This window comes from Zeus faber (assembly GCF_960531495.2).
Source record: "Zeus faber genome assembly, chromosome: 12".
Classification (NCBI taxonomy): domain Eukaryota; kingdom Metazoa; phylum Chordata; class Actinopteri; order Zeiformes; family Zeidae; genus Zeus; species Zeus faber.
In genome coordinates this window covers 17630307-17656523 of record NC_137196.1, presented here as the reverse complement: position 1 = coordinate 17656523, position 26217 = coordinate 17630307, and the positions used below count along the sequence as shown (strand labels likewise).

The following is a 26217-nucleotide window of genomic DNA, read 5'->3' as shown; positions in this document are numbered from 1 at the left end:
TTTGTTGTGCATTCTGTTCTTGTTGTACAAGCTTCAAACCATCTTATCAGCTCAAGATGGTGTGTTCGCTTGCCCAGATCCACATTTTGCAGAAGAACAGTTCCAGTGAAGCACTCGTTCTCGCAACAGGGAAGGAGCTGACAGGTCAAAGGATTTATTATACTCGTACGGAGAAGGAAATACCGCTGGATGGGGAAGAACCACAACTAGCACTTTTTTAAGACCACTTTTGGATGGTAATGGCTGGTGTGCTGTTAATTATTTTCTACCTGTGTCTTCTGCAGGAACCTCCTGCTTTGCCTCAAGGCAGTTCACGCTGAGTGTAGACGGCAACGTTGCGAATGACCAAATTCCCACCGTCATCTCTGCCATCTGTTTGATGTTTGTAAGCTAATACTGTCTCAATATCCACTATCCTGTGGATCTGGGCTCCACACTTGAGTTTCTTCAGAGGTAAATGCATTTTTTTTTTCCATCCCCCTTTTTATCCTCCTTTGGAACAAATCGTTGTATATCGTTGTTGATTATGAATTCTTGTGTTCACACAGGTGTTTCTACCTCGTCAATCCAGAGAAGCGCACAAAAGTTGAAGCAGCTGTCAGTGAACCCAAGAGTCCCCACCCTCATTGCAGATCTCTTTGATCATGATTGGAGACAGACATGTTAAAGATGGACTCATCCATCCATCTGTATACTAGTGCTGTATGGAACAGGGACAGTATACACTTTGCTGTATCTTAACTGTTAACCATTGACATTTAGAACCGTGTTCTTTGATGTTTTCAGTTAGCTTTAGTGTTTTAAAAAGCAGTTATTTTGGCTCTGTAAAATGTATGTCGACTGGGCCAGTAGAGATGAAGAATTCACGAGAAGAACAGAATAATTCTGTCTTTGAGGATGTTCACCCACACCCCGTACACAGCAGACGCGTAAGCACACAGACCCTTTGTGAACGACGGAAAAGAAAGTGGTTGTTTGTGCATCATCTGGGATGATGTGCAAAGTTTTGAGGAAAAAGTGTTACATAAACAATAGGCTACATCCGAGTCCGGATAATGTCTGGACCTTATTTTCCGGACATTGTATGGATTGACCCTTTCACAAGTGTGGCAAAAAAACGGAGATTATCCGCGTCGGACGCGTTTACACTCCCTGGAAATAATCCACTTGGTTTAGACAAGCGGCGGATCCTGTGTAGAGCGTGCGGGAGGCAGGACGTGACACAATGACGCTGCAGAGTTTTACAGCACACCCGCACGCTTTTTTCCCCGTTGATACTCCATGTATTTGGACGTATCCCCAATATTAACGAGAGAGTGGAATGGAATAATAAAGAAAGAAGAAAGGAGTACGCAGCAGTAGGCTTGGGCGATCGTGCAAAATTCCAATCACACTTCTGGAACGGGGAGAACAATTTAATGTTGCAAATGCGGTGCCCGGTTACAGAAGTGCAGGACTTATTATTTACAAGTAAAGTATGAACACAAAGCATCCAGTATTTTCTAAATTCCCAAAGCAACTGGGAGACGCGCGTTTTGTTTTGGGGTTTTTTTTGGAACGGAACGGGACAGTCCCTCATCTCAGTTGTGTTTTAAAAATGTCCTTTCATACATACGGATATAAATAGATGTAAAATTAAAAGACAGGCATGGGAGCCGGCGCGCACCGCTGTCTGGAGGAGAAACAAAAAAACTCTGGTCCAATTCTCTGAGTTAGGTTTATGTTTTTCCATTTTCCATACAAGTAAGAAACCCAGGGACCAAAACAAATCGAAATCTTTTTTTATGAGATTATATTATGTTTTGCTCTATTATAATCACAAGATTTGCATATAGAGCGGCACGCAAGTGCGGGGGGTGGCTGCAATGTGTGCAGTGCAGATCACAGCGTCTTCTCCTCCTCCCAGTGATCTGCACCCGCTGTGCTGCTCCGTTTGACCGGAGCGGTAAAATGCCTACAACCACAGGGGGTCCAGGTGACTTTTCTGTTTCAGAACTGTTTCCCCCAGTTATTTTATTTCCTAATAATAAAAATAAATAAACAAAAGTTTTTTTCTTTTTAGAAATGTTAAAAGAAGAGTAAAATACAAGAGAATCTTTGTATTCTCTATATTCTTTATATTAGATATTTGTATTAAATATTATACAATTCAAATTCCATATATATGGGTTATATTATTATTATTATTATTATTATTATTATTATTATTATTATTATAGCTTATGTTTGGCCGTCATAATAATATATTTGATATATTTAATATTTATATATGAAATATTTATAATTATCTTTAATAATATATTTTGTTAATGCGCACACTTTATTTTCAAGTATAATAATACTACTACTAATAATAATAATAATATTACAGTATTATTATAATTATTATTATTATTTTTATTTATTTATTTATTCATTTGTTTATTTATTTATTTTTAGTTTGTGAATACATCATTTGGTGCTACTTGGACACGTCTTCAGTGATGTACCCGGGGTCATAGGGTGTTTCGGGTCTTAAGTCATCAGACACCCTCACCCGGGCGACCCAGCCAGGGCTGATCAGTCACGGCTTGTGTCCAAGTTTCCTGCTACTCCACGGATCTCCCCTCCGGATCCACAGCCATCCTGAGGCTTTTTCAGCGCCTCCAAGATGTTTTTGATGGCTCTTTTGCACAGCTGTCCTTTAACTCCAAGAAGTTTGAGGGTTTGGTGCAATGACTGGCCAGCAAATCGCCGGCATCCAACTTCGACTGGTTCGCCACAGGCTTTCCAGCCATTGCTCCTGCACTCAGACATCAGCTCTGCATACTTAGCCCTTTTGCGCTCGTTGGCCTCTTCAATTCGGTCTTCCCACGGGAGAGTAAGTTCCACTATGACCACTTGCTTTGTAGACTCCGATGTTAACACCATGTCTGGGCGGAGTGAAGTGGTTGAGATGTGTTCTGGAAACTCGAGCTGCTTTCCCAGATCGACTTGGAGGTGCCAGTCCCCTGCAGTGGCAAGAAGCCCACCCGAGGAGCGTGGCTGATGTTGTACCTTTTCCCCACCTCTGACGAAGGTGATTATAATTATTATTATTATTATTATTATTGTGGTAAAAACCGGGACATTTTTACAGGTATTTGTTGGGACTCTGGAAACACAGCTGGGACAATCACGGGCAGACAGGGTTGTCTGGTCACTGTAGTTAATAGTCTCCTGTGCTGTAGTACATTGTAGTACATTTCTTGCATAACATGCAGCCTATACCCACACCATAGGGGGGTCAAACTTAACATGGTTATACGCCAGCAGACTTCCTGCACGGACTTCGGCTGCAGCAAGGACTCACTGAATAGATCCACTGCAATAACGAATCATTCCCGAACGTGAGAATCAGTGGAAATCGATTGCGATTCGGTGAACGAATCAGTTAACAAATGTTTTTTGTGAACTGAATCAAAAGATTTGTATCCCTGAAAGGATTCGGAACACCCACCACTAGTGCACGAATATCCGCCCAAAGGTAAACAACTGGCACATGATAGAGACGTCATCAACACGCGCTCGCTGTGAATGATCCGGACAATTACCTGCTCTGTTCACACATACCGCTCAATCGGACATCATCCAGACTTTGTACTAGGTTACTGGCTCAGTGAAGTCCGGGTTAGTCCGGGTCAAATGATTTGGACATTTGCGTTCACACATACACCTTATCCGTGCAAAGTCCAGATAATTTCAGGTGTACAGTGCATGTGTGAAAGCAGTTTGTGTCATACTGTGCATTTCATAATAAAACTCTTTGATCTGAGTTTTGAACGGTTGTGTTTTTATTTGGTCAGTGGAGTATGTTTGTACTGTATTGCATTACTTCATATATATTTGGTCTTTGTATTTAAAACGGGTCTTAATCAATAAACAAAATCCGACAGCAGCTCTAGGTCTGTGGTAGAATGTAGTCTTATATAAAACACATTTAAATTGATTGCACTCTTTACAAAAAAATGTATTTCGTTTTATATCGTGTTTTTATGGAAGAGGCTTGCATGGCCGCACGCAGTTGAAAAATAAAAGGGACATCTCACGCAAAAATAGAGAAATGCTCATGTGGCTCCAACAGTGCATTAACATGGGTTTAATAGAAAGCGTGCAAGTACGGCTCTTGAGCCTGGTCTACTTCTACTGTTACTCTCTAGCACTTTATCTCTCTCTCTCTCCTTCCCATCCTGCCTTATCACCCCACGGTTCCGACAAATCCCTCCCTTCTCATTCACTCTTCTTCATTTTCTCCACGTTGACCTTTTTTCTGCTGCTTACTGATTTTCCACTTCCACCTCCCACTCTAGTCTTCCCTTTCCATGCATCTATTTATCCATCCATCCATCTATCCATCCTCTCCTCCCTCTCCACCTGTCTTGATGGCTACCAATGTTCACATCCTCCAGCCCCAGAATGACAATGAGTATCTATGAGTTTCAGCGCCTGGTTTCGGTGACAAACCCACCAGGGACCTGGCCTTCCTGGAGACTCGGTATTGATCCGAGAGCCGTGAGGTCGTACCGTGGTTTGCGTCATGCCTCACCTTTCCGTTGCTAGAAGAGCTGGAGATATTGTGAAGGCTGGGAAGAAACACAGCAACGAAAATGAAAAGAAAGTAACAGTGGCAGTAATTCAATACAATACACCAACGTGGAATAATCACAGACAATGTAGAATGTCAACACTTACAGTACAATGTTGGCTCTTGGTGGAATCCACCTTTATTTCCTCTGTGGCTGGGATTAGTGGTCTTCAAGGCTCGACCTGGAAATATTACAGTATATCCAGAAAATACATCCAAAAAAATAATGGTTCCTGATGGTCAGTTCTGAAATATTGTATATTGGGGGAAAAATTGGCGTCAGTTAATTTTTTTTTTAATAAATGGGCGGTCGAATTGGATGGAGACGAATGTACCAGGGTCCAATAGAGTTCCGGTCAGAATAAGTGGGACCCCTGAAGACACTCGTTGGGACACATCGCTGTCTTTTTAAACAGCCTTTGGAATAAGTCTACAAGTCGTGGCACCTTCATTCAAAATCAATGTATCTAGATTCAGCACCTATTTAGATTAATTTTGACATTTTCTTAATATTCAGCCCACGGAAAATTTCCTCATCTCAAGGGGGCGTCTTTCCTACTCTGTCAGACAATAAGTGAAGGTGATTATTAACCACCACATCTAAGGTCACAATGTTTCACAGGTTCCAGTAGAACTCTTCAGTGTTATTTTAACCTAGATTGCTGCAAATCTGACACGTGATAGTTCAACCTGTACAACCAACAGCTTTTATATGAAATAATTATGTGTACGCAAGCTTTTCATACATCAAACTAAATCCGGATTCTGAACATTGCAAACAAAAACAAAAACAAATAAAAAATAATTATATATATATATAAATATATATATATATATATATATATATATACACAGTGTGCTGCCCTGTCCTTGAATTACATATTTTTGAAATATTCCGTTTAGGAATTCCTTTTCACTTGAAAGTAATTTATTTTATTCTCTGACAAAATGTTAGATAGATAGATAGATAGATAGATAGATAGATAGATAGATAGATAGATAGATAGATAGATAGATAGATAGATAGATAGATAGATAGATAGATAGATAGATAGATAGATAGATAGATAGATAGATAGATAGATAGATAGATAGATAGATAGATGGATAGCATTAGGTGTAACTTCACCCATGGTTGTTGGGTTTTTTAAGTCTGGACGCCTGACTTCCATGACTAAGACACATTTTTTGTCCAAACACATGCAGCAGTTGAGCGCAGATTTTTAGTTTGAAGCCTTGCAATATGACAAAAGGTACAGAAATAAAAACACTTCACAGGGTAATGCACCCCCAGGATTATATAATATATATCCCACTCACTTCCTTGCTCTCTGTCAGGATGGCATTCGGGACACCTGCCACAGAGAAGTCGCGCAGCAGGAGTAAGGCCGACGGCCGCCTCCCGCACAGCAACCCACATCCACGACAGTGAGCAGCCACCAAGTGGCCCTGGAAAGCACCTTCAAGCCTTGTAATTGTTGGAATCTAAAAATTTGCATTTGAAAAATATGCAGTTGTGGTGTGGGGCTGGTGTGGTTTGAGCAGTCACACCTGGATCTGGGTGATTGGGTCACAGTGGCTGCATACCTGTTGCTCGTTGGTTGGTCTAACAAGCAACAGGTTAAAATCCCCATCCCCACACACACTCAGGATAGGCACCCTGTCATGACACCTGTCTATCTGCTCATGACTAATTCCAACTGGCCCACTCTCTACAATAAACTGGTGTTATCAACCTCCCGTCTTCTTCCTGCCTGAACACGCCTGGGTGGCGGGTGGTAGGAGAACTGCCACAGTGGCACCTGAACAGGGACTCTCCGGCATGGGGAAGTGACAGAGACCAAAACCAGTGTCCAAAGACACTCTGGAGCCAATGGGCAGCCCCAGCACCAACCCTCTCCCGACTGTCTGCAGCAGCACCCAGGGTATCCGGGGAAGAAGCAGGAGCAGCAACCACCACAGGTACCTGCTGGCAGCTTGCTTCTCCACCCAGCAGCCACGCCAGAACCATCCAGCAGCCCAGCATCCAGGCCCCAAGCAGCCCCCGCAACAGCCAAGACGGGCCACGCCTTCACCAGCCAACATGGCAGCTTAAGGTCCCACGCTCCAGAAGAGAGGAGAGGAGTCTTCATCGTCATTCTGGGGGAAGGAAGCTGGTTGACTGTGGTGTTCCGGGGAACCAGGACCTCTGGAAAAAAATTAGCTAATTTTTTTTGGACGTTTGTTTAAGGTATGGAAACGCTGTTCCAGAGTCCAGTGTTTTTATTAATTAAGATGTAGGAAACCTGTGTCAGAGTCTGTCGTTTTAGGTATAGTAACCCTATGTCAGAGTCCTTTTTTTTGGTGTTTTCTTTCTTTTCTGTTCTCTGCTTGGTGGTGGGTGTAGGCTTTAGCCAGGTATTCTCCCTGGCCTCAGTTTGGTGTCAGGTGTGTTGTAGGCGCAGCCATACCTGACCTGGATCTGGATGATTGGGTCAGAGTGGCTGCTGACCTGTTGCTCGTTGGTTGGTCTAACGAGCAATAGGGTAAAACCCCCATCCCCACACACTCTCAGGATAGGAGTTCTGTCATGACGCATGTCTGTCTGCTTCTGGCTAATTGAAACTGGCCCACCCTTTACAATAAACTGGTGTGTACAACCCCGTCGTCTGTGTCTTTGTGCCGGAGGTCCCTGAACACGCCACTTGGGTGGCATGTGGTAGAAACTGCCACAGCAGTGTTTCTGAATTTAATTTAGTAAATGTTGTTTCAAAAAAAAAAATCTTTATAAAAATGTTGCGCACAGAAGTCCACATACACAGAGCGCTGCTCCATGTGCTTAGGTACAGCTTTATGCTCATTCAATTTAAAAAAAGGTACAAAAACCAAAGAAACAGACGCATTATTCTGGAAGAGGCTCTGTCCGGTCTATACACACAAACACACAGCGCAGTGTGGCCCTGTCTGGCACACCAGATCTTACCCAGGGGGCAGCGGGGAAGGTTAAAACAATCGCTATAGGCGATATTGTGGAGGGGCATGGGGAAAGTGTCCCCGTTACGGAGGATTTCATTCCACACGCACTTGTGTAACATAACACGCTTCTTTTTAATCGCAGGCCTTGCGATTTGAAAAATTTGTCCTGTTAATTTGTGATGTCGGTTTGAATTCGATTAATCATTCAGTCCTACCAACCGGCACCAGGGGCAAGCTGCCATGACCAGAACACGACCGGCAGGTGTGATGTTGAAGTGACCTTGTTTGGTGACTAGTCTGGAGGGGATGATGGTGTTGAATGATGAGTTCAAGTCAATAGTTGGCTGTGCCTGGCACTCTTGAATCCCCCTTTTCAGGTTAGCCCTTGCTGAACTGTAGGCCTGCGTGTCACCTGACCTCTCTGTTCATCCACGGCTTCTGATTGGGGAATGTTGTGAACTGTTTGAGGGTGGTGACACTGTTGATGTTAGTATTGATGTTATCCAGAACAGAGGCGGCATAGGAGTCAATGTCTGTGTGGGAGTCCAGGGTGGCCTGAGTGGCAAACATGCTCCAGTGTTGGCACCGGTGCTGTAGGACAGAGTATGCCCCCCCTGGCCATACTTCAACTGTACTGACTGAGGGTTTCACACATTAGATGAGTGGTGTGTACTTGGGGAGTAGGAACACTGAGAGGCGGTCAGACTGTCCCATGTGGGGGAGGGGAATGGCTTTGTAAGCACTAGCCATGTTTCTGTAAACATGGTCGAGGGTCTTGTCTCCTCTAGTGGGGCAGGAAACATGGTGAAATTTGGGGAGTACAGTCTTCAGGTTGAAGTGGTTGAAATCACCTGCAACAATAAAAGTTGCCTCTGAGTGTGTAGTCAGTTGTTTGCTAATGGCAGCATACAGTTCTTTCATTGCAAGCTTAGCATTAGCATCCGGGGTGATGTGTGCTGCAGTCATGACCACAGATGTAAGCACTCTGGGCAGATAGAAAGGTCTACACTTAACCATGAGATAGTCAAGGTTAGCAGAGTAGTAACTCTCGATTTTCCGTGCACCAAGCTTTGTTAATATAAATGCACAGTCCCCCTCCTCTGGTCTTACCAGACTTATCCATGGTCAGGGACGCCGCTGTTAAGCCACGCTTCCGTGAAAAACATGACGTTGCAATCCATAATCCTTTTATGAGTGGTGATCCGCTGATGCAGTTCATCCATTTTATTCGTCAGAGATCGTACATACGAGGAAAATCCTCTTCGTAATATTATTTTCTTGGCGATTGTTAAGGCGATCAAAATGGGTTGGTGATGTTTAAGTGGTGGGTCAACTGAGGGGAGGTCACCAAGGAGACATACAGTCCGGGAGACTGGAATGCAGTGACCAGAATGGTTGATAGCTTCTTGGTGATGTTGGTCCAGAATGCTAGGATAGGTGGGCAGAGTCGGATGGCATGCAAGTAGTCATCTCTGGTATTACGGGAACAATGAGAACAAACGTCTTTGTCCAGGAAACCCATTTTGAACATTGTGTGTTGGGTGATATCTGCTCTGGGCAGAATCTTATTTTGGATCAGTTGCATTTATGAATTTCAGGTCAAAGAAAACGTGTTGCAAATAAGATTCCAGAAGTTGATATCCGTGCATACAGCAAGATCTCTTTCCATGTCCATGGTAGGACCTACAAAGACAAATTGTCATCTATAGAGTTTGTCTATTTTGGATAAGGATTTTTTTTTAAATGACCTATATGAGTAAGATGTCAGTTATCAGAGGTGGTTGTAGGATATTGTTTGTTATTTAGATTTTTACTTTTAGAACTGCTGTAGTTTTAGGAATTGCAGGAAACTGTGACCGCTGATATTATACCTTTGAGTTAGGGTTGGGAAAGACTGAAGTGAATTTTGTTCAAGCATGTGTTCCAGATGAGTGATTCATTGTCTTTTCAAAGACCTGAAAATTATCGGTTTGTTTTTTACTAGAAAATCAGGGTTGTGCCAAATTGGAGTGAATTTGTTTCTCCAAACAAATTCACTCCAATTTGGCACAACCTGGATTTTGGAGTGGAACCACTGAGTTTGTTGCATTTCCACCAGCTGTAACACCTGAATTTCCCCCTGGGGATTGAAGTATTATCTTATTGTATCTTGTCTTATCTTATCGTACAAAAAAAACAAGCTTATTTATTCGATTGAATTTTCCACCTAAATGAGACTTGAGCTTTTAAGTTGATGACTGGTAGGACTCTTACTCTACGTAGGTGGATACAGTCCGTGAAAAGAAACATGTGTCTTTGTTGTGCTGTGATTGTGACGCTTTCTGATGTTTAGTTCCCCTCGAAGAACTGGAAAAGGAGTAAAGAGACTGACAAATGAGATGGAAAACAGAGAGAGAGAGAGAGAGAGAGAGAGAGAGAGAGAGAGAGAGCTAGTGACTGTATATAAAGATATCAGGACAGATGTATAGACCAACACTTGTGTGTGTGTGTGTGTGTGTGTGTGTGTGTGTGTGTGTGTGTGTGTGTGTGCGTGTGTGTGCGTGCGTGTGTGTGTGTGTGTGTAATGTTGCTAGGAGACCCAGATATTGCCGTTTTATCCGAGAATCATGCAGGAGCCCACGTGTGTATTCAAACTCTTGTCTGTGTGTGCGCGTGCGTACGTGCCTGCACCTCCTCTCCTCGTCGGGAGTGTGTGCAGCCCCTGGGCTGCTATAGAAAAACCATCGGCATCTCTCTCCCTCCACTTCCATTCAAATCCTGGGACATTCAGAACATTGTTTCAGCCCGAGAGAGAGAGAGGGAGAGAGAGAGAGAGAGAGAGAGAGAGAGAGAGAGAGAGAGGGGGAGAGAGAGAGAGAGAGATGAAAACGAATAACTCCTCCAGCTCCAGGAGGAGAAAGAATAGATAAACAACCAGGGGCATGGCGTCGCAGCGATTTTGATTTGAATAGCTCTGCCAATGGCTACGCGACCAATTTGCACCTTCTGCTTCTCCCTCTGCCAGCGTTGAGATGATCTACCGGTTTTTCCTCTCCCCCGCTGCCGACAGCACAGCCCTGAAGGTCAAGACGAGCAACAAGGACAAGAAGAAGAGTGAAGAGAAGTGAATAAAGGACAAAGGGATTAGTTTGTTGTTGTGTGAGAGGGCGAGCGAGAAGCTGAGAGGACAATGTCTGGCGCCAAACAAAAGCTGGAAGCCGCACCGATCTACTGAGCAAAACTCCGAAAAAAAGGCTGCCGGGGGGGCATTCGCTCGTCAGACAAGTGGGAGAGGCAAGAATCGTCGGAGCTGCCGGAGAGCCGGCGTGTCGGGCAACGCCGCCACGGGGGGGGTAATCACCTGTTGATGGATGTGAAGAAATCCACCGTGTCGTTCCCTCTCCATTCCTCATCCACCCTCAGTTTCTCCTGCCTCCTCTCCCACCAATGTCACTCTGATTCCTCTCCCTAATTCTCATTTTTCGTCTTCATACTGGTCTTCATCCCCCGACTCATCCCATACATTCCTCTATGTTCCTCAGCATCCTCCCACGTTCCTGTCCCTCTCCATCCTCTGAGATCAAGGCAGAAGCCTCGACTCTCAGCCCAGGGCTCGCTCAGTTCTCCAGTTTTCTTTCCTTTCCTTCGTTCACCCTCTCCCCAACCTTCTAGACCTTCCTTGACACCCCCCCCCTTCATCGTCCCCGTCGAGATGCTCTCCTCCGGCGATGATTCCTGGAACTCCACGGAGCGTCTGTGGATCAACGGCTCCCGGGCAAACTCCTCCCTGGACGGGGATGGAGAGGGGGACGGGGACGAGGGCGGCTACGCCGAGGACGGGGACCAGCATCCTTTCCTCACGGACGCCTGGCTGGTACCCCTCTTCTTCACCCTCATCATGCTGGTGGGGCTGGTGGGAAACTCCCTGGTCATCTACGTGATCTCCAAGCACCGGCAGATGAGGACGGCCACCAACTTCTACATCGGTGAGCGGCAGCTTGGGGGCCAATAAAGTCCGCAATTGTATGCCAATAAAAAAATATATAATAATTTGGCTGTTATTTAAAAGCATTATTTTTGTAGTGTGTTTAATTTCAGAAAAGAAGGCAGTCGCATGTCTGAAGGGTCGACCAGAGCTCATGTGTTTTCTGTTGGTCATAAAAGCTTACATTGTATGGACACACTACATTGCCGCCTACAGTATGTAATCAAAGTGTTGAACTTGAACTTTAGAACAGTAGCAATAGGTCCTTATCCAGCTTTACAGTCTGACGGCTAAAAGCTTTCTGCTGTTTAGGCCCTTTCCACTTTTCTGCCATTGTCCACAAAGTGCCTCCAAAGGGCTCTATGCGTGTGTAGAGGACACCACAACATTGGCAAATGGAAAATATGAAATTAAATGTTGGAAATCTGCAAGTGCCTCTCGTACTCTCTCCCTCTCTCTCGCCCTCTCTCTCTCGCTCCTTCTCTCTCTCTCTCTCTAATCTTACTTGACGCTTGCTCCCTTTGTGGCCCTTAATCAGGTTTGGGCAAAATGGGTTTTCACAAGAATGAAGGACGGTTCCAATGAGTTAGAATGGTCCTGAAGGTAATAGCCATGGTCCTCACATTACCTATGGACAGTGCATTCCAAATCATAAAGGGTATTTTTTTGGTCTAATACATTTCATTTTTGTGGCTTTTGCAATAACACCTACAACAGAACAGTTAATCCATTATTAACTACTCAGCATTTACCCTGCTGGGTAGTACCCAATCAATAGAATTCTCATTTCTCATGTTTTTCCACACGCACAAACCCCACCAACCTCACACCCTCGTGTCAAGTTCACGCCTCAAAGTCTCATGGATGGTTAGTGTGTAGTTTGATCTGCGGCGTTTCGACGTCGATGGTGATGAATTTTGTCAGGTTTTCGCTGTGTTTCATCCCCTGCATAATATTACATGCACATGGGACGCTGATCCAAGGCGATTGATTTCGCTTGATGATGTTTGACGCAGCTCTGGCCTCACATGTCACTTCTGCAGCATTCTAATGTGAAATTGATGGATTGACTGTGTTGCCAGTTGAAAAAAGAACATGTCAAGATAAATGCCAATGTGTGTGCGTGTGTGCATGCGTGCATGTTTGCGTGCGTGCGTGTGTGTGTGTGTGTGTGTGTGTGTGTGTGTGTGTGACTTGCCATGACGTTGTTCCCAGGCTGGTGCATCAAGACTGTTTAATATTCAGCAACAATGGATTAGCGCTCCCACCACCGCTGTCTGCCCACCACTTCCACAAATTTGTCCAGCTATAAATACGACGACTTAAACAGCCACCACGGGAATTGGACCCTCTAGGAGAGAAAACAGCAATTTGATACACGTTTTGGTCATAATAAGACAAATAGGAAACCAAAACAGAGCTCCAGAAAGTTGTAGTGCATCCATCCATCCCTCTTGCAGTTAATGTATTATTGAATCAAGCAATGAATAAAAAATGATGAATAGGGTGAGTGGTGTCAAATAAATAGGATTTTGACTCGTTATGGCGAACGTGGCATCCAATTGGAGCATCCATAGCAGAATTTGAATGTTCACTCAGTGAGAAACTGTTGGATCTCAAATAAATAAGTGACACCCAGTGGCAGCTTCCTTCAAATTTTCTGTCTGCGGGATCTCTGGGCAGGGTAACAAGTACATGTAGAAATAATATATTAAAAATCTTTATTATTTTGTTTCCTGAAGCCTCGTTTTTAAGCCAACCTGCTTTGCAAAAAATGAAAGTTATTATGCTTTTCCTTATTTTCTGTCATATATATATAACTTTACAATGTCAGATGTTCATATAAGACGTGACTAAAGTGTCAAATAATGAGGTAAACGAATGACAAAGTAATTGCTTTTCCTACTCACAACACGAGCTGACGTCAGCTCATCACGGATTTCATAATGTGGTCGTTTGCTCCATCGGATACGCTGTTTTTTTTTCTCCAAACAAACGCAATAAAAAATTGTGTGTTTTTATCGTCGATGTATTGATTTGATTTTATTTGATTTTCCGACCTTGCGTCGCAATGCTGTGTCCGTGTCTGCCCCAAGCCTGGAGCACGGCAACCAAAGTTGGAGCTAACTTTGAAATTACGCCTTGTAGATCGAATATGAGTAAAGATTCGGCAACTGGGTTGATTATTTCTCGCCTCAAATTCGTTCAGAAACAGATTTTGGTGGGCTGTTAGGTGAAATCAGTGAAAGTTTAGTAATAAATACAATGAAACCCGGGAGCCATGCTCAAACGCCATTGGCACACAAAACCCAAAGCTTGTGCCCAAACGCCATTGGCTCACAGAACTAGGGGCCTCAGGAGGGTGGCTCCTTCAACTTAGACAGAGTGCCAGGAACCCCATGGATTCAGACGTATGTTAGAATGGCTCTAATGCATATTCTGAGTGGTATCATGTTTTGGGGACCTCAGAGACCGACATTAACTTGTGTAAAAAGGAGCATAATGGGTCCACGTTAAATACTTAAAATTACAGATACGCTAAGCAGTGTTTACGCCTTTATTTACTTCCTGAAAGCACTTTAGCACATTGTTAATGTGCTAAAACACAAATTAATTTGATTACATATAATCTAGCAAATTAGACCCAATAGACACTTTTCGCACATTCACACTTTCTGCAGCTAATAACAATAAAAGAAACACACACACACAAAGTGTTCTGTTGTGTTCTGATTCCAAACTGTGACCTTTAAAAAATACTGTGAAAATTACCTGTAATTTTGTGCAAAGTAATACTTTATATCCATGCATAGATTCACACTTAGAATATCAGCATTTTGTCTCATTTTGAAAATAAATTAATAAATAAATAAATAAACTGAAATGGAGAAATTCTTGCCAAAGTGAATGTTGTTATCAGTTTTCTCTATTAGACAGTTTAAACTAAGTGAAAATGTCTTTGTTTGATTGATCATTTACGCTATATTATTTAGAAATGTATTCAATAACCTACTGAACATGCATCATTTTATTTGATCTAGTTAGTTGCGTGGATATTGAAGAGCTAACCATCTTATTTAAAGTAGCCTGTAAAAAAATAAAGGTATTTTAAACTTGCTCCTTGGCTTCTCTCATCTGGTACTATCTTTCCCCAGGTTAAAAGTTGCTTATAACCCATAATAGCACCATCATATTCTAGAACAATCAAACAAATTTGAATCCAGGTAACTGGATTCAAATCAATAAGGTTAAACCATTAACATTTAGACTGGATCATTCCTCAGAAAAGGGAACACAGCACCCCTTTGGGGAAGGTTCTCCACCAAAAACCTTGGCTCTTAGGTCTGTGTTTGTGTTTGTGAGATATTAAAAACGTGTTTTCTCCCTCATTGTGCAGCGAACCTGGCTGCCACCGATATCATCTTCCTGGTTTGCTGCGTCCCCTTCACCGCCACGCTCTACCCACTGCCTGGCTGGATCTTTGGAGACTTCATGTGCAAGTTTGTCGCTTTTCTCCAGCAGGTAAGATGACTGACAAAGAAAATACTTTGTAAAATTCTTCGAACTTCCACTTTTCCGTAGTTCTTCGCTGTTCCGTCACATCCTTCCTTTTACTTGTAATTTCCTCCTAAAATCAAAGTGTGATTTAGAACATTCTGTCATTTTCTATCTCACGATTCTGGAGGGGTTATCCAAAGACGGAGCACTGATTTAAGGGGTGATTGACGAAGTGATGACAAGTTCATCCATTTGCTGATCAGACTTGAGGAAACGGCCCCACGGCGTCCGCACGGCAGTGTGTGCATGTGTATGTGTGTGTGTTTGTGTATGTGTGTGTTTAGCACGTTGCTAAGCAACACGCGTTGGATTTTTCGACTTATACTTCTCCAAAGATCTATTGGAAATTTAGTGATTATTGTACATACACTTCTTGTTTCACTTGTTTACCACTCTAGCCATTAAACACACTCACATATCCACAAACAAACACACACACACACACACTCACACACCACTACCAACAAACACACACTTGCACAGGCGAAATGTTCTTTTAGTTAGAGTGTGAACTATACAATGACAATCACAAAAAGACAGTGACTGAGAAAGTGTGTACATTACGCACAGGTCTTTTTTTGTTTCATTAAATTCGAAATCGGAGGAAAATAAGTCAATCTACAATAAAAACACTGTTTTTATTTGCCCTCCACTGCGGAGCGCGATGCTCAGTGTAATGGTACGGTCCACTTTAGGGGCGTCTGAAACAGTATTACAAGATTCTTCCAGGCATGGATATGAAATATAATGTAATATTTACGATTACAGGTAAGAAGGATATATCAATGTTTTGACCCCCCCCCACCAACCAGTTCATTTTACCTTTTTTGGGGGGCTTCAAGACTTAATATTTGGGTAAGACGCCCGCAATACCTCCCGTAATTTGAACCACGCTTTCAGTGTTATTATCACCAGTGCAACCATTTATTCCTCTAAAATTCAGCGAAGAATCAAGTGAGAGCAGAGTCACAGGAAGTTTGAACCCAGTGCAGTTTCGTGTAGACGCTGCAGTCCTGTTATTAATAAACCCCGTCATTACATCTCAACAGCATCGTTTTGTTTTTTTTGCATGATGGCCGACCGGTCCGACTTAATGTAAGGATCTCCAAAGATTTTCTTTAAGGGTCTGAAATGGCCCCATTAAAATAAAAACCAGCAATCATCCGTCCTCTGCTGAGGCCGACCGTCAGGGATGAGGAGCCCGCTTGAAGGAAGATGTGAAGAGACAGGGGATCCATCAGGCAGATAAGAAAAAATAAAAATAAAAAAGCTGTTAGCGTGGTTATTTACGGGATGTTTGGTCTTAACAGAGAATAATTAAATGTGCTTGTGCTGAGTTTTAATAAAACAAAGAGAAAGACATCTCTGAACCACATCCTGTCCATGAGCAGGGAAGGAAAAAAAGAAAAGCTGAAAATAAAATGCAAACGAGGCGTAAAGGTGCGGCCGCACAGCCGGTGCAGCCGTGCGGCAAGGCGGCAGCAGGCAGTGCATTTCAGAAGGAGCTTGGCCTCATCCATCTGCAGGGGAGGGGGGGGGGGGGGGGGACCACGACCGGCGATTAGGAAAGTCAGATTTAAACTTTATGCAAATAAGCAGCGCCGGGCGACAACCAATAAGAGACCAAGAGTAGGTACGATCTCAATGGCGCTGACCCTGGGAATATGGACGCCCGGACCACTCCATCATTGTTCACGATTAGGCCATTTTTTAAATGAAAAACCTCCCTTAAACTATCGATAAAATAAGGAACAGGTAATTTCGTGTTTCTCCAATGGTATATTTTAAGGGACGGATGCAAGACTAGTCACGCAGTCTTTTTTTTCGAGAGGTCATTTATATTGCTAAATAAACAGCTACATCATTTTAATTTTCAATGAAGCACACACAGCCACACAATGTTTGGCGCGCCCACAACGGCCGGTAGATTTAGAGTCCACGCGCCCATAAAAGCCAGGGGCACGGAGGCCTGACGACGAGATGAGAGCTGCTTGGCTTCACGCTGCAGTCCCGTCGCCCGGTGGTGTGAATTCGGCACAATGTTGGCTTTGAAAAGACGCTTTTCTTTTTTTTTTTTTTTTTTTTTTAATTGTGATTGTTGAAAATGCTCCTCGGTTCTCTCATGGTAGACTTCCTTTTGTGTCTCTCCAGCTCTATCTTCCTCACACTTTTCTGTGTTCTGTGTGTCCTCCAAGAAAGAACACAAAATTGGTTTAATTTATGGAGGTGCCCTGATTAGAGAGGATTACGACCGGGAGGGAGCACAAAGAAATCCCATAGAATAACATCAAAAATAAAAAATAAAAGGAAAACAGCTAAGTCGACACAGGCTTTAGGTAATAAACTGAAGGCTTGGGCATGTAAAAAACTTTAATTCTGCACTGGTACAGCCATGTGCTTAATTTGCCTTCTTTTGGGGTTTTTTCCCCACCCGAATATAAATATGAATACTGGGGAAAACAGTTGAAATTGAAAAAAAAAGATAAAGAAAAAAAGGAATAAAAGTTTTAGTTTGAATGAAAAAGTCATATACAGTGCATGTGGATTGGAAGGTGAACAATTATCCAAACTGCTTCCAACGGCTGTAGCAATAGTAGAAATATTAAGCAAATATCTATGCCAATATTTAAAATGCTACTGGACCTTCCGCAATTTGACCGGAAACACAAAACGTTTTACATTCAAATAATTCGTTTGAATGGTTTGTCCCTTTGAGCACACTTACAGAGAATATCCTAAAACTGTAATGAAAGCACCCGATGAAGGGGAGAATCTTTATAAAGAGACCTTTTTAAAACAAGGATTTCAATGTCTTATTAGAGGAAAATGTGTACGACGCCATCTGTTTATTCCTAATTCTATAATTATTTTAACAGTAATACAATCATTTTACACAAAGTCTCACTGGCATATTATTTTACATACTTCAGACTAAAAGCTTTTAAGTATTTCTGGTATTGAAATGGGTGAATTCATCCTCATGCCTGGTTCATCCTCTGGTTTTAATTGTTTTGTCACGGTATATGGGTAAATAATATTTAAATTCATACAGTATTACGGTGAATTGCAGAAACAGAGCCACATTTGACTGATTAATTGTTTGTAATTAGCTTTTCACGGCTATCTCTGTCCTGCAGACCTGCTGGAGGTTAAGTGGCTCCATTCTGCTCCAAATGGGAAAGCTGCTGCTGCCAGCCATGGCAAAAAAACAAATACAGAATAAAACGATGTGCTGTGAAGTGGCTTGTTTCATATACATTTATTTACACAATACTTTTGCACTGCATCTGTTGATAAGTATTCTAAGAGATTTTACCAATATCAATCCATGTTCCACAGATAACTAAAACAGAGCCACACCAACAACCGTTTTATGATATTTCAGTAATAATGTGGCAAAAGACAATATGGATAATTTGATACATATTTCTGGATATAAAAATGAAACTTCATGATAAATGATTTGGGAGTATGAGAGAGTTTATTGGGGTTTTCAATTCCAGAGTATTCAATTCTAAGACCTTAGTGTTCTGAAACTAAACAGGAATCCAAGGAGGAGAAATAAGTCACCTGGTTTTTTTTTGAAACGCCGGCTTCGTAATAACCTGTGTCATACAGAGAGCGCAAAGCAAAACACATTCGTTTAAAATCTTGTCAAAGGTTGTCAATCTTGATTCAGTGACACGACGGTATAATGTCAAAACGATGCACCTGATCTGACATTACAAGGCAATTATCCTTGAAGTCTGGCAGCATCTCTTCCACATTTAATAAACAGCATACATATCTTTGCAAGATTCAAGAGGTTTATTTGTCACGTGCATATACGTACGTTCAAAGATATATGCAGTGAAATGTCTTAAACTGTCACATCCATCGCCTGTTATGTCAAGCTCCCAAATCCTTGTAGACACAGAAAGGTCTATTAAAATCAGTATAACTCCACACGACTGATTCAAGACCGATTTTAAACGATAATTTCACGGGGCCAATCGCAATAAGACAGTTAGTAGTAGAAATTACGAATACTTTACTACGTATATCTTCGGGCTTCATTGCTGTAACTGCTTTCACCGTTTTTGCTACACATCAGCAAGAATTGGAGCCATCGCGGCACCTTCCCACCTTCCCGCCGTCCCCCGGGGAGCCGAGGCCCCTCTCCTCCCTGAGCCGAGCTCTGCCCTGAATGTAACCACTTTACACCCTCCACCGCCACCACCACCACCACCACCACCACCACCACCACGTCCACTTTCTCATGTCTCCCGGAAGCCCGTCGCGGTGCTTTGATGTCCTTGACAGTAATGTGTGCCATCTTTAGAAACGAGGGACAAAGCGAGAGAGCGGGGGGAGGAGGGGGTGGAAAACAGAACATCTGGAGGACCCTCCGATCCCGCCGGGGCCCCGGGGTGACAGTCGAGGCGCGGCCGGTGTTAGTGGAGAGGATGCGACTCGGGCCGGGTACGGGAAAAAGGGATGAAAGAGGATTCTAAGAGGATCTGGGACTTTCCGGTCCCAGGCAAATCATATGGTAGCTCGAGGCGGCGATAAGGAACTCTCTTGTTTTATGGGTCACTTGAAATGGTCAGAAACTCTCGTGACCAGGTCCAGGTCTCGAGCCTTGGCTCCCGTTGTGGGAGCTGGAATCCCAAAGACGATGAAGAGGAAGATCCCCCTCCGCCCCCGTGATCAGCTGCCCCTCCTGAATCCTTTCGCGCACTACCGGGATGGAAATAAAAAAGACTTTACGTGCATGAAGGAGCAACAAAGCACTAAAACGGAATTTTCCCGCGATTCAAAATCCTGGAGTTAAACATAAAGAACATAAATGGTTCCGATTTCTCTTAGATCTTCTTCTCTCTCTCTCTCTCTCGGCTTGTTTTTCGGACCGGTACTTCTCGCTTGCATTCAGGGATCGTCCTGGGTGCTGTCTTACATTCCCAGAAAAGGGGTTCCTTTAAATCTTGGGCCCGGAGTCGATTCGACGCGTATTCTCTACGTTTGTTGGGACTTGCAGGGAGTTTAGATCAAAGGCCGGAATTTTGCCGCGCGCCTGGTCCATCCTCCAGCCGACTCCGTCGACTGCAGTAATAATCATAATCATTTTGAAGTTCATTTGTATGGCGCTTTGGAAAAAAAAAGCGTTGCTAGTTCAAACAGTTTTTGCTAATTGAAATGCGACTCAATTCAAAGGGCGCAAACAGGTCGAGAGCACTTTCTGCGGATCCAAAATTGGACACTGGCTCACACGGGGTAAAGAGATCTGTGCTTGAAAAGGTGACCGCTGGAATACAGTGTCCAATGTTGCCGCCTACACCGGTGGGGAATGAAATGGACTTTTGAATTATTTTCCAAATTAAATTTTCAGCCCCATCTGCTCGAGATTATACCATTCGACATGCCGTTGTGACTGACGACATTTTAAATGGAAAACCCTCTCCGCTTACTGTCAATCAAAGCTTCACTCATTGACGACATTAGAAATGTCTCCGACGGTCTTGGTCCCGTCGTGATTCCTAAAAACTCTGTAATTCGGTGGCCATGAATCGCGCATCGATTGCGCCCGCCATCTGCGCCGAATCTCAGCGACGGACAGAAGATGTCGCCGCCGCGCCATATGATATGCCGGTGCAAACGCGCCCGCAAAGTTTTGCAGCTGGATGCAATTTGCCGTTGTTCTGCCTCCGACCGCAGTGATCCATTTGGCAAAGTAAATAATCCGTGCAATGGCTCCTGGAACCTGACACAGGACTCACGCTTTTTTGTTTCGTTCAATTAGGAATAGGGGTACAATAAATACCACGCTGTTACCGCCAGCTCTCTGCAGAGAGTAATAATTTTGCTCTGAAATGCTATTTGAATGCCTGCACGGTTAGGGGTGTATTTGCCCCTTTGCGAATGCTTTGAGCATCAGACCGTTGCTTGTGTTATAAGCGCAGGTTTAGCGGCCCCACGAGCTGCGCCATCCTTTCGTGAATCCGCCTCCCAGAGTGTCACTTTGATTATTTCACCAGCCCTCGTATTGCCAGGGGCCGACAATGCGCATCGGTCCCAAATCCCGGCAGTTAACATGAGCGCATGAACAGTTGGATTCACGACATTCAAAACGGACAAAAATCCACGTGGAAACAGGAAAGGCACGGCTGAAAAGGCCAGAGATGAAAAAGGAACACGAGGTCACTTCAAGCTGATGTGACGACTTGCATGAAGAGAAGTGTTGTGTTCCTTCCACATTGTAAGGAGATAATATTCCCTGACATATCACTGATCTTCATGCATGTTATGTTCATTACATACGTTCATTCCACATTGCCCCGCACAAACATTCTCTTTGTCCCACATTTGGGACAAAGAGAATGCATCTGGTCGCCCTACTGGTGGTGCAGCTCCGTGCATCATCCTGCGATTATACGTGTTTAATATTCTCACGGATTACCACTCGAATCCCGGCCCCTCCCTTTTCAAATCTTTAATAAGCAGAAGCTATTAACAAACATGGGAAACAGCACCTCCCAGAGCTCCTCTCTCCCTTCTTGTTCCCGCTCTGCGTCTTTCTTTCCCATATGCTTCAAATTAAGAGAAAAAGGGCTCATTAGTGGAAGCGGTGGAAGTAGAGGGGACGGAGATGGAGGCGATATCTCATGGATGCCGCTCGTGCTTCTTCTCCGCTCCTTAATGAAGAGCCCAGCAATCAGCTGTCCATCGGCAACAAAAGTGCTAAGTGGTGTCTCGGATTAGGCCACCCACACAGGTCTTAATGATCAGAGGTAGAAGTATTATGTTGTGACTGGATTTTTTAAAAACACGACTTTCTCTACATGATTTGTATGCCGTTAGTGCATCGCGGGTGCTTCATTGATTGAGAAAGGATGAAGACAGTGGACGGATATTTATGTTATTTTGTATTTATTAAAAATGTGTCGTAGCTTATTAAATCTGGTTTGCCTTTATTTTTTTGTTTTATTTAATTTTTTTATGAATTTATCACAAAGGATTTAATGGGAGTAGCTCTGTGGAAAAGATGTTTACGTATCGCCAATGTTCTCCTAATCCCCGCTCTCACTGTATGATTGCTAGTATATATACTATATAATATATATATATATATAGTGTGTGTGCTATGTTATTACATGAACATTGATTCTGGTGCATGGGAATTGTATTCTTTGATGTCTTTTTTTCTCAGATCTCTTCTGTGAAGGAACTCTGGAGCTCACAGAGACTCGCTGATAAACCACAATGCAATATTATTTATTTATAGTATTTTATATCCTCATGTATCAATGGATGGATGGGTGTGTTTTCCCATCTTATCTAGGTGACAGTGCAGGCTACCTGTATCACCCTGACAGCGATGAGTGGAGATCGCTGCTACGTCACCGTTTATCCGCTGAAGTCGCTTCGCTACCGCACGCCGCGTGTCGCCATCATCATCAGCGTCTGCATCTGGATCGGTCAGTTTACATTTTATCCCGAATGCACTGTGAGCGTCTTGTGTGAATAGCGACTTTCTTTGGTATAAAGCAGTGTTCCCCAACGGGTCTCAGCTCAGGATCCAGATTTGACCTTAATCATTAAGTCACATCCTGGACGTAATTTAGGATTTTAAATTACGTTTTAAGTGACGTTTAAGACATTTTGAATTACATTTAAGGTTTTACACTTAAACTTTGGATTTATTTGGATTTGAATTATGTTGAAATGATGAATACATTCATCACAAAATTAATAATGCTGTAACCACAATGCTTTTTTACCGTGTTAAAAAATACAAGACAGAAAGTGTTACTTGGACGATAAACCCATAAAAAGCCATTGAATTAGTAGCAACTAATTTCCTGAGGTCCTAAATTACCTATCAGGGCAGCGATGAAATGCAAAGGTGGGAACTTTGTCAGTGTAGTGTTATGACCACATTAAGAATTAAAATTGCACTCAAAAAAGGTATCAATTCATGTAGCGTTATATGGTTTATTCAACTACCGTATTGACCCAAATATAAGACGGCCCTGATGGTAAGATGAGCCCCCTTTTTCAAGACACAATTTTGGAAAAATTGAAAAAAACTTTTTCAGTTCCCAGTGAACTACGACAGAAATAGAGAGCAAGTGGTGGTTCGGACCCTGTATTACATTTGGATAATACAGGATTAAATTATCATGTTAAATGAATTTTATTTACGGGGCACCACCTTTAATTTAAATGGGAAAGAATGTAAACCAAATGAACACTAATTGATCAGTCTCGTAAGGATTGGAGTTCTTAGTCCGATACGTTTACCACCACCTTCAATTCTTAAGGAACACAAACAAGACAAACTTCTTTCCGATAAATGGGATTTATTTTATCATGCTAAATAATTGAATAAAATGAAATAATGGTAAAATGTATGAAAAATGAAAATAATGGTAAAATAAATGATAAAGAAAACGAATGATAAACAAATAATTGTAAAATATATGAAAAATTAAAATAGTAAAATAAATGATAAAGAAAATAAGAAAATCAATAAAAGATTTAAAATGGTGAAACTTTAACTCAGAGACAATGGTGAGGTAGGAAGTTATGTGACTCTTTCATCAAAGTAATAAAAAGGGGCACACACTAAGGGAAGTTAACTTCTTTTAAGGGGAAATTAATTCATCAACCGTGGATGTGGACGGCGGTTTAGATGGTGGCGGTTTAGAAGGGCCACGATTGACCAGTTCTTTTTGCGCCTTCTCTTTAACTGACTGCTGATAATTCCCTGACTAGTGATTGCAATTGAACTTTACGCGCAAAAGTCACACACCTTCACGCAACACAATGCAAACCAATTAATGATTTTAAAACGTGAACCTTTGTGATAAAGTTTTGCATAAAAACTTGTGGAATAAAATTTAAATAATTGAATTGAATAATTTCATTATTCAAATCAGCCATCTTTCAAAACATTCTATCAGTAACATAACATTTATGACAAATTAACTATTAAGACAATTTCTAATTACTAAGTAGTAAAACATAATTTCAAAACTCATAATAAATGGCATAAATATTTTTTTATCTGATTTATACAATACACGATGGACATTGTAGTACTGGTGGCAGAGTTAGGAGATCCAGGATCTCAGCCGGGGTTTGTCAACTCCCTCTTGTGAATATCTAGGGAAGAGATTCCAGAGAAGACAGTCCTGTCTACATGTCCTGTCTACATGAGAAAATTCTTTGCTTTGACAAAGTTGACGTCTATGCCAAATATACACCCAGAAATGGACCCACCGATTGAGAGCCACTCCTCCAACAAATTCCGCCAATTAACTCAAATGTTGTCCTACTCAGGCTCCTTCATCCTCTCCATTCCCATCTTCCTGTACCAACGAATCGAGGAGGGCTACTGGTACGGCCCAAGGCAGTACTGTGTGGAGAGGTTTCCCTCCAAGACCCACGAGAGGGCCTTCATCCTCTACCAGTTCATCGCCGCATACCTGCTCCCAGTCCTCACCATCTCCTTCTGCTACACCCTGATGGTGAAGCGAGTGGGGCAGCCCACCGTCGAGCCCGTGGACAACAACTACCAGGTATGGGCTGAAGAATTTTAAACAAGTTCAATCTAACTTTATTTCACAGCTCTGGAGAATACTTGATTCCGATTGGTCAATAGCGGCAATCAGTGGTGAATTATTTCTGAATACTGCCACTGGTCTCTTAATAATGACTGTTGTCAGAGGCAACCACTTCTCCGGCTGGATGCACGTCTTTTATTTCATGCTGACTACATGCTAATGCTAGAAATGACAATGGAAGACTTGAAGAGATGAATGTGGATATGTCCAATATCACAAAAATAACAGTTAATAATCATATGTAGGTTTGGAAGTGTTGTATGTGGTTGTAGTGTTAACTACACTGCGACAACTGTCACGAACGATAGCCCTACTAGTTAGCTGTATAAATCATTTCAATCAGTTGTCTGTCTCAATGTATTCTTTTATTTAGTAAGTAGCCATGTATAAGCAGGATAATGTGCAGCCAGTGGGTTATTATTTCTAAATGAAACCTCTTGAGGGTGATACAAGACCGCCCCACTTGGTGTCAGGCTCCAAATTATTAATATGCGATAATGACCGGTTGGCTGCACATGATCCCTTACTTATGATGCTTGGCTGTGTCCCTGCAGATGTACTTCCATGCTCCTCTCCTCCTTCCTTTCTCTCTCCTCTTCCTCCAGGTCAACCTGTTATCCGAGAGGACAATCAGCATCAGGAGCAAGGTCTCCAAGATGGTGGTGGTGATCGTCCTCCTCTTCACTGTCTGCTGGGGCCCCATCCAGCTCTTCATCCTCTTCCAGTCCTTCTACCCTGACTACCGGCACAACTACACCACCTACAAGATCAAGACCTGGGCAAACTGCATGTCCTACGCCAACTCCTCCGTCAACCCCATCGTCTACGGCTTCATGGGCGCCAGCTTCCAGAAGTCATTCAGGAAGACCTTCCCCTTCCTGTTCAAGCACAAGATCAGGGACAGCAGCACGGTGTCCAGGACGGCCAACGCCGAGATCAAGTTTGTGGCCGCGGAGGAGGGCAACAACAACACCAATGGTGTGAACTGAAATTTAAAAACCACAGCCGGAACTATGAGTAGCACTTTGGAAGGCCAAACAAATTAAGAAAAAGAGAAATGGACATTATCTGCAACCTCTTTCTGTCCAAAATGTATGAACGGGGGACTATATACAATGCGATTCTGGCAGATATATCGCACCCAAATTAATTTTGAACACAGATGTAGATTGAGATACCGGTTGCCTCTACCAGTGCTTACACAACAAGTATTCCTTCTTTGTGCCAGGAACCACAGCCAATAAAAACAATTGTAGACCTCAGATAACACGAAAAACAAATCAGGCCTGTAAGCCCTACTGGGAGTGCTCGACTAATCCTTTCAGGACCATGGCTGATAAATCGGTGGTTTTATCATAAATTTCTGTGTTTCAGAGCAGCAGCAGTTGAATAAACACTTGAATATACAACATAGAATGATGGAAATACGAAAAACGGACATAAAGGACTTTTGAGATACTATTTATGTGATATTTAGCTCTATAAACTAGACCTTCTTTAGCTTCATAGGAGATGCCCATGGTTTGGTTTGT

General features: G+C 42.8%; 1 protein-coding gene across 1 annotated transcript; it reads left to right on the top strand.

Moving 5' to 3' along the window:
- Positions 1-5942: 5942 nt before the first annotated feature.
- kiss1ra (KISS1 receptor a) lies at positions 5943-25674 on the top strand (the record flags this gene model as incomplete). Its single annotated transcript, XM_080010399.1, has 7 exons — positions 5943-6031; positions 10563-10661; positions 11210-11523; positions 14920-15044; positions 22399-22534; positions 24402-24640; positions 25291-25674. 7 exons carry the CDS (start codon positions 5943-5945, stop codon positions 25672-25674), a joined length of 1386 nt encoding a protein of 461 aa, XP_079866525.1.
- Between the last annotated feature and the right edge of the window lie 543 nt (positions 25675-26217).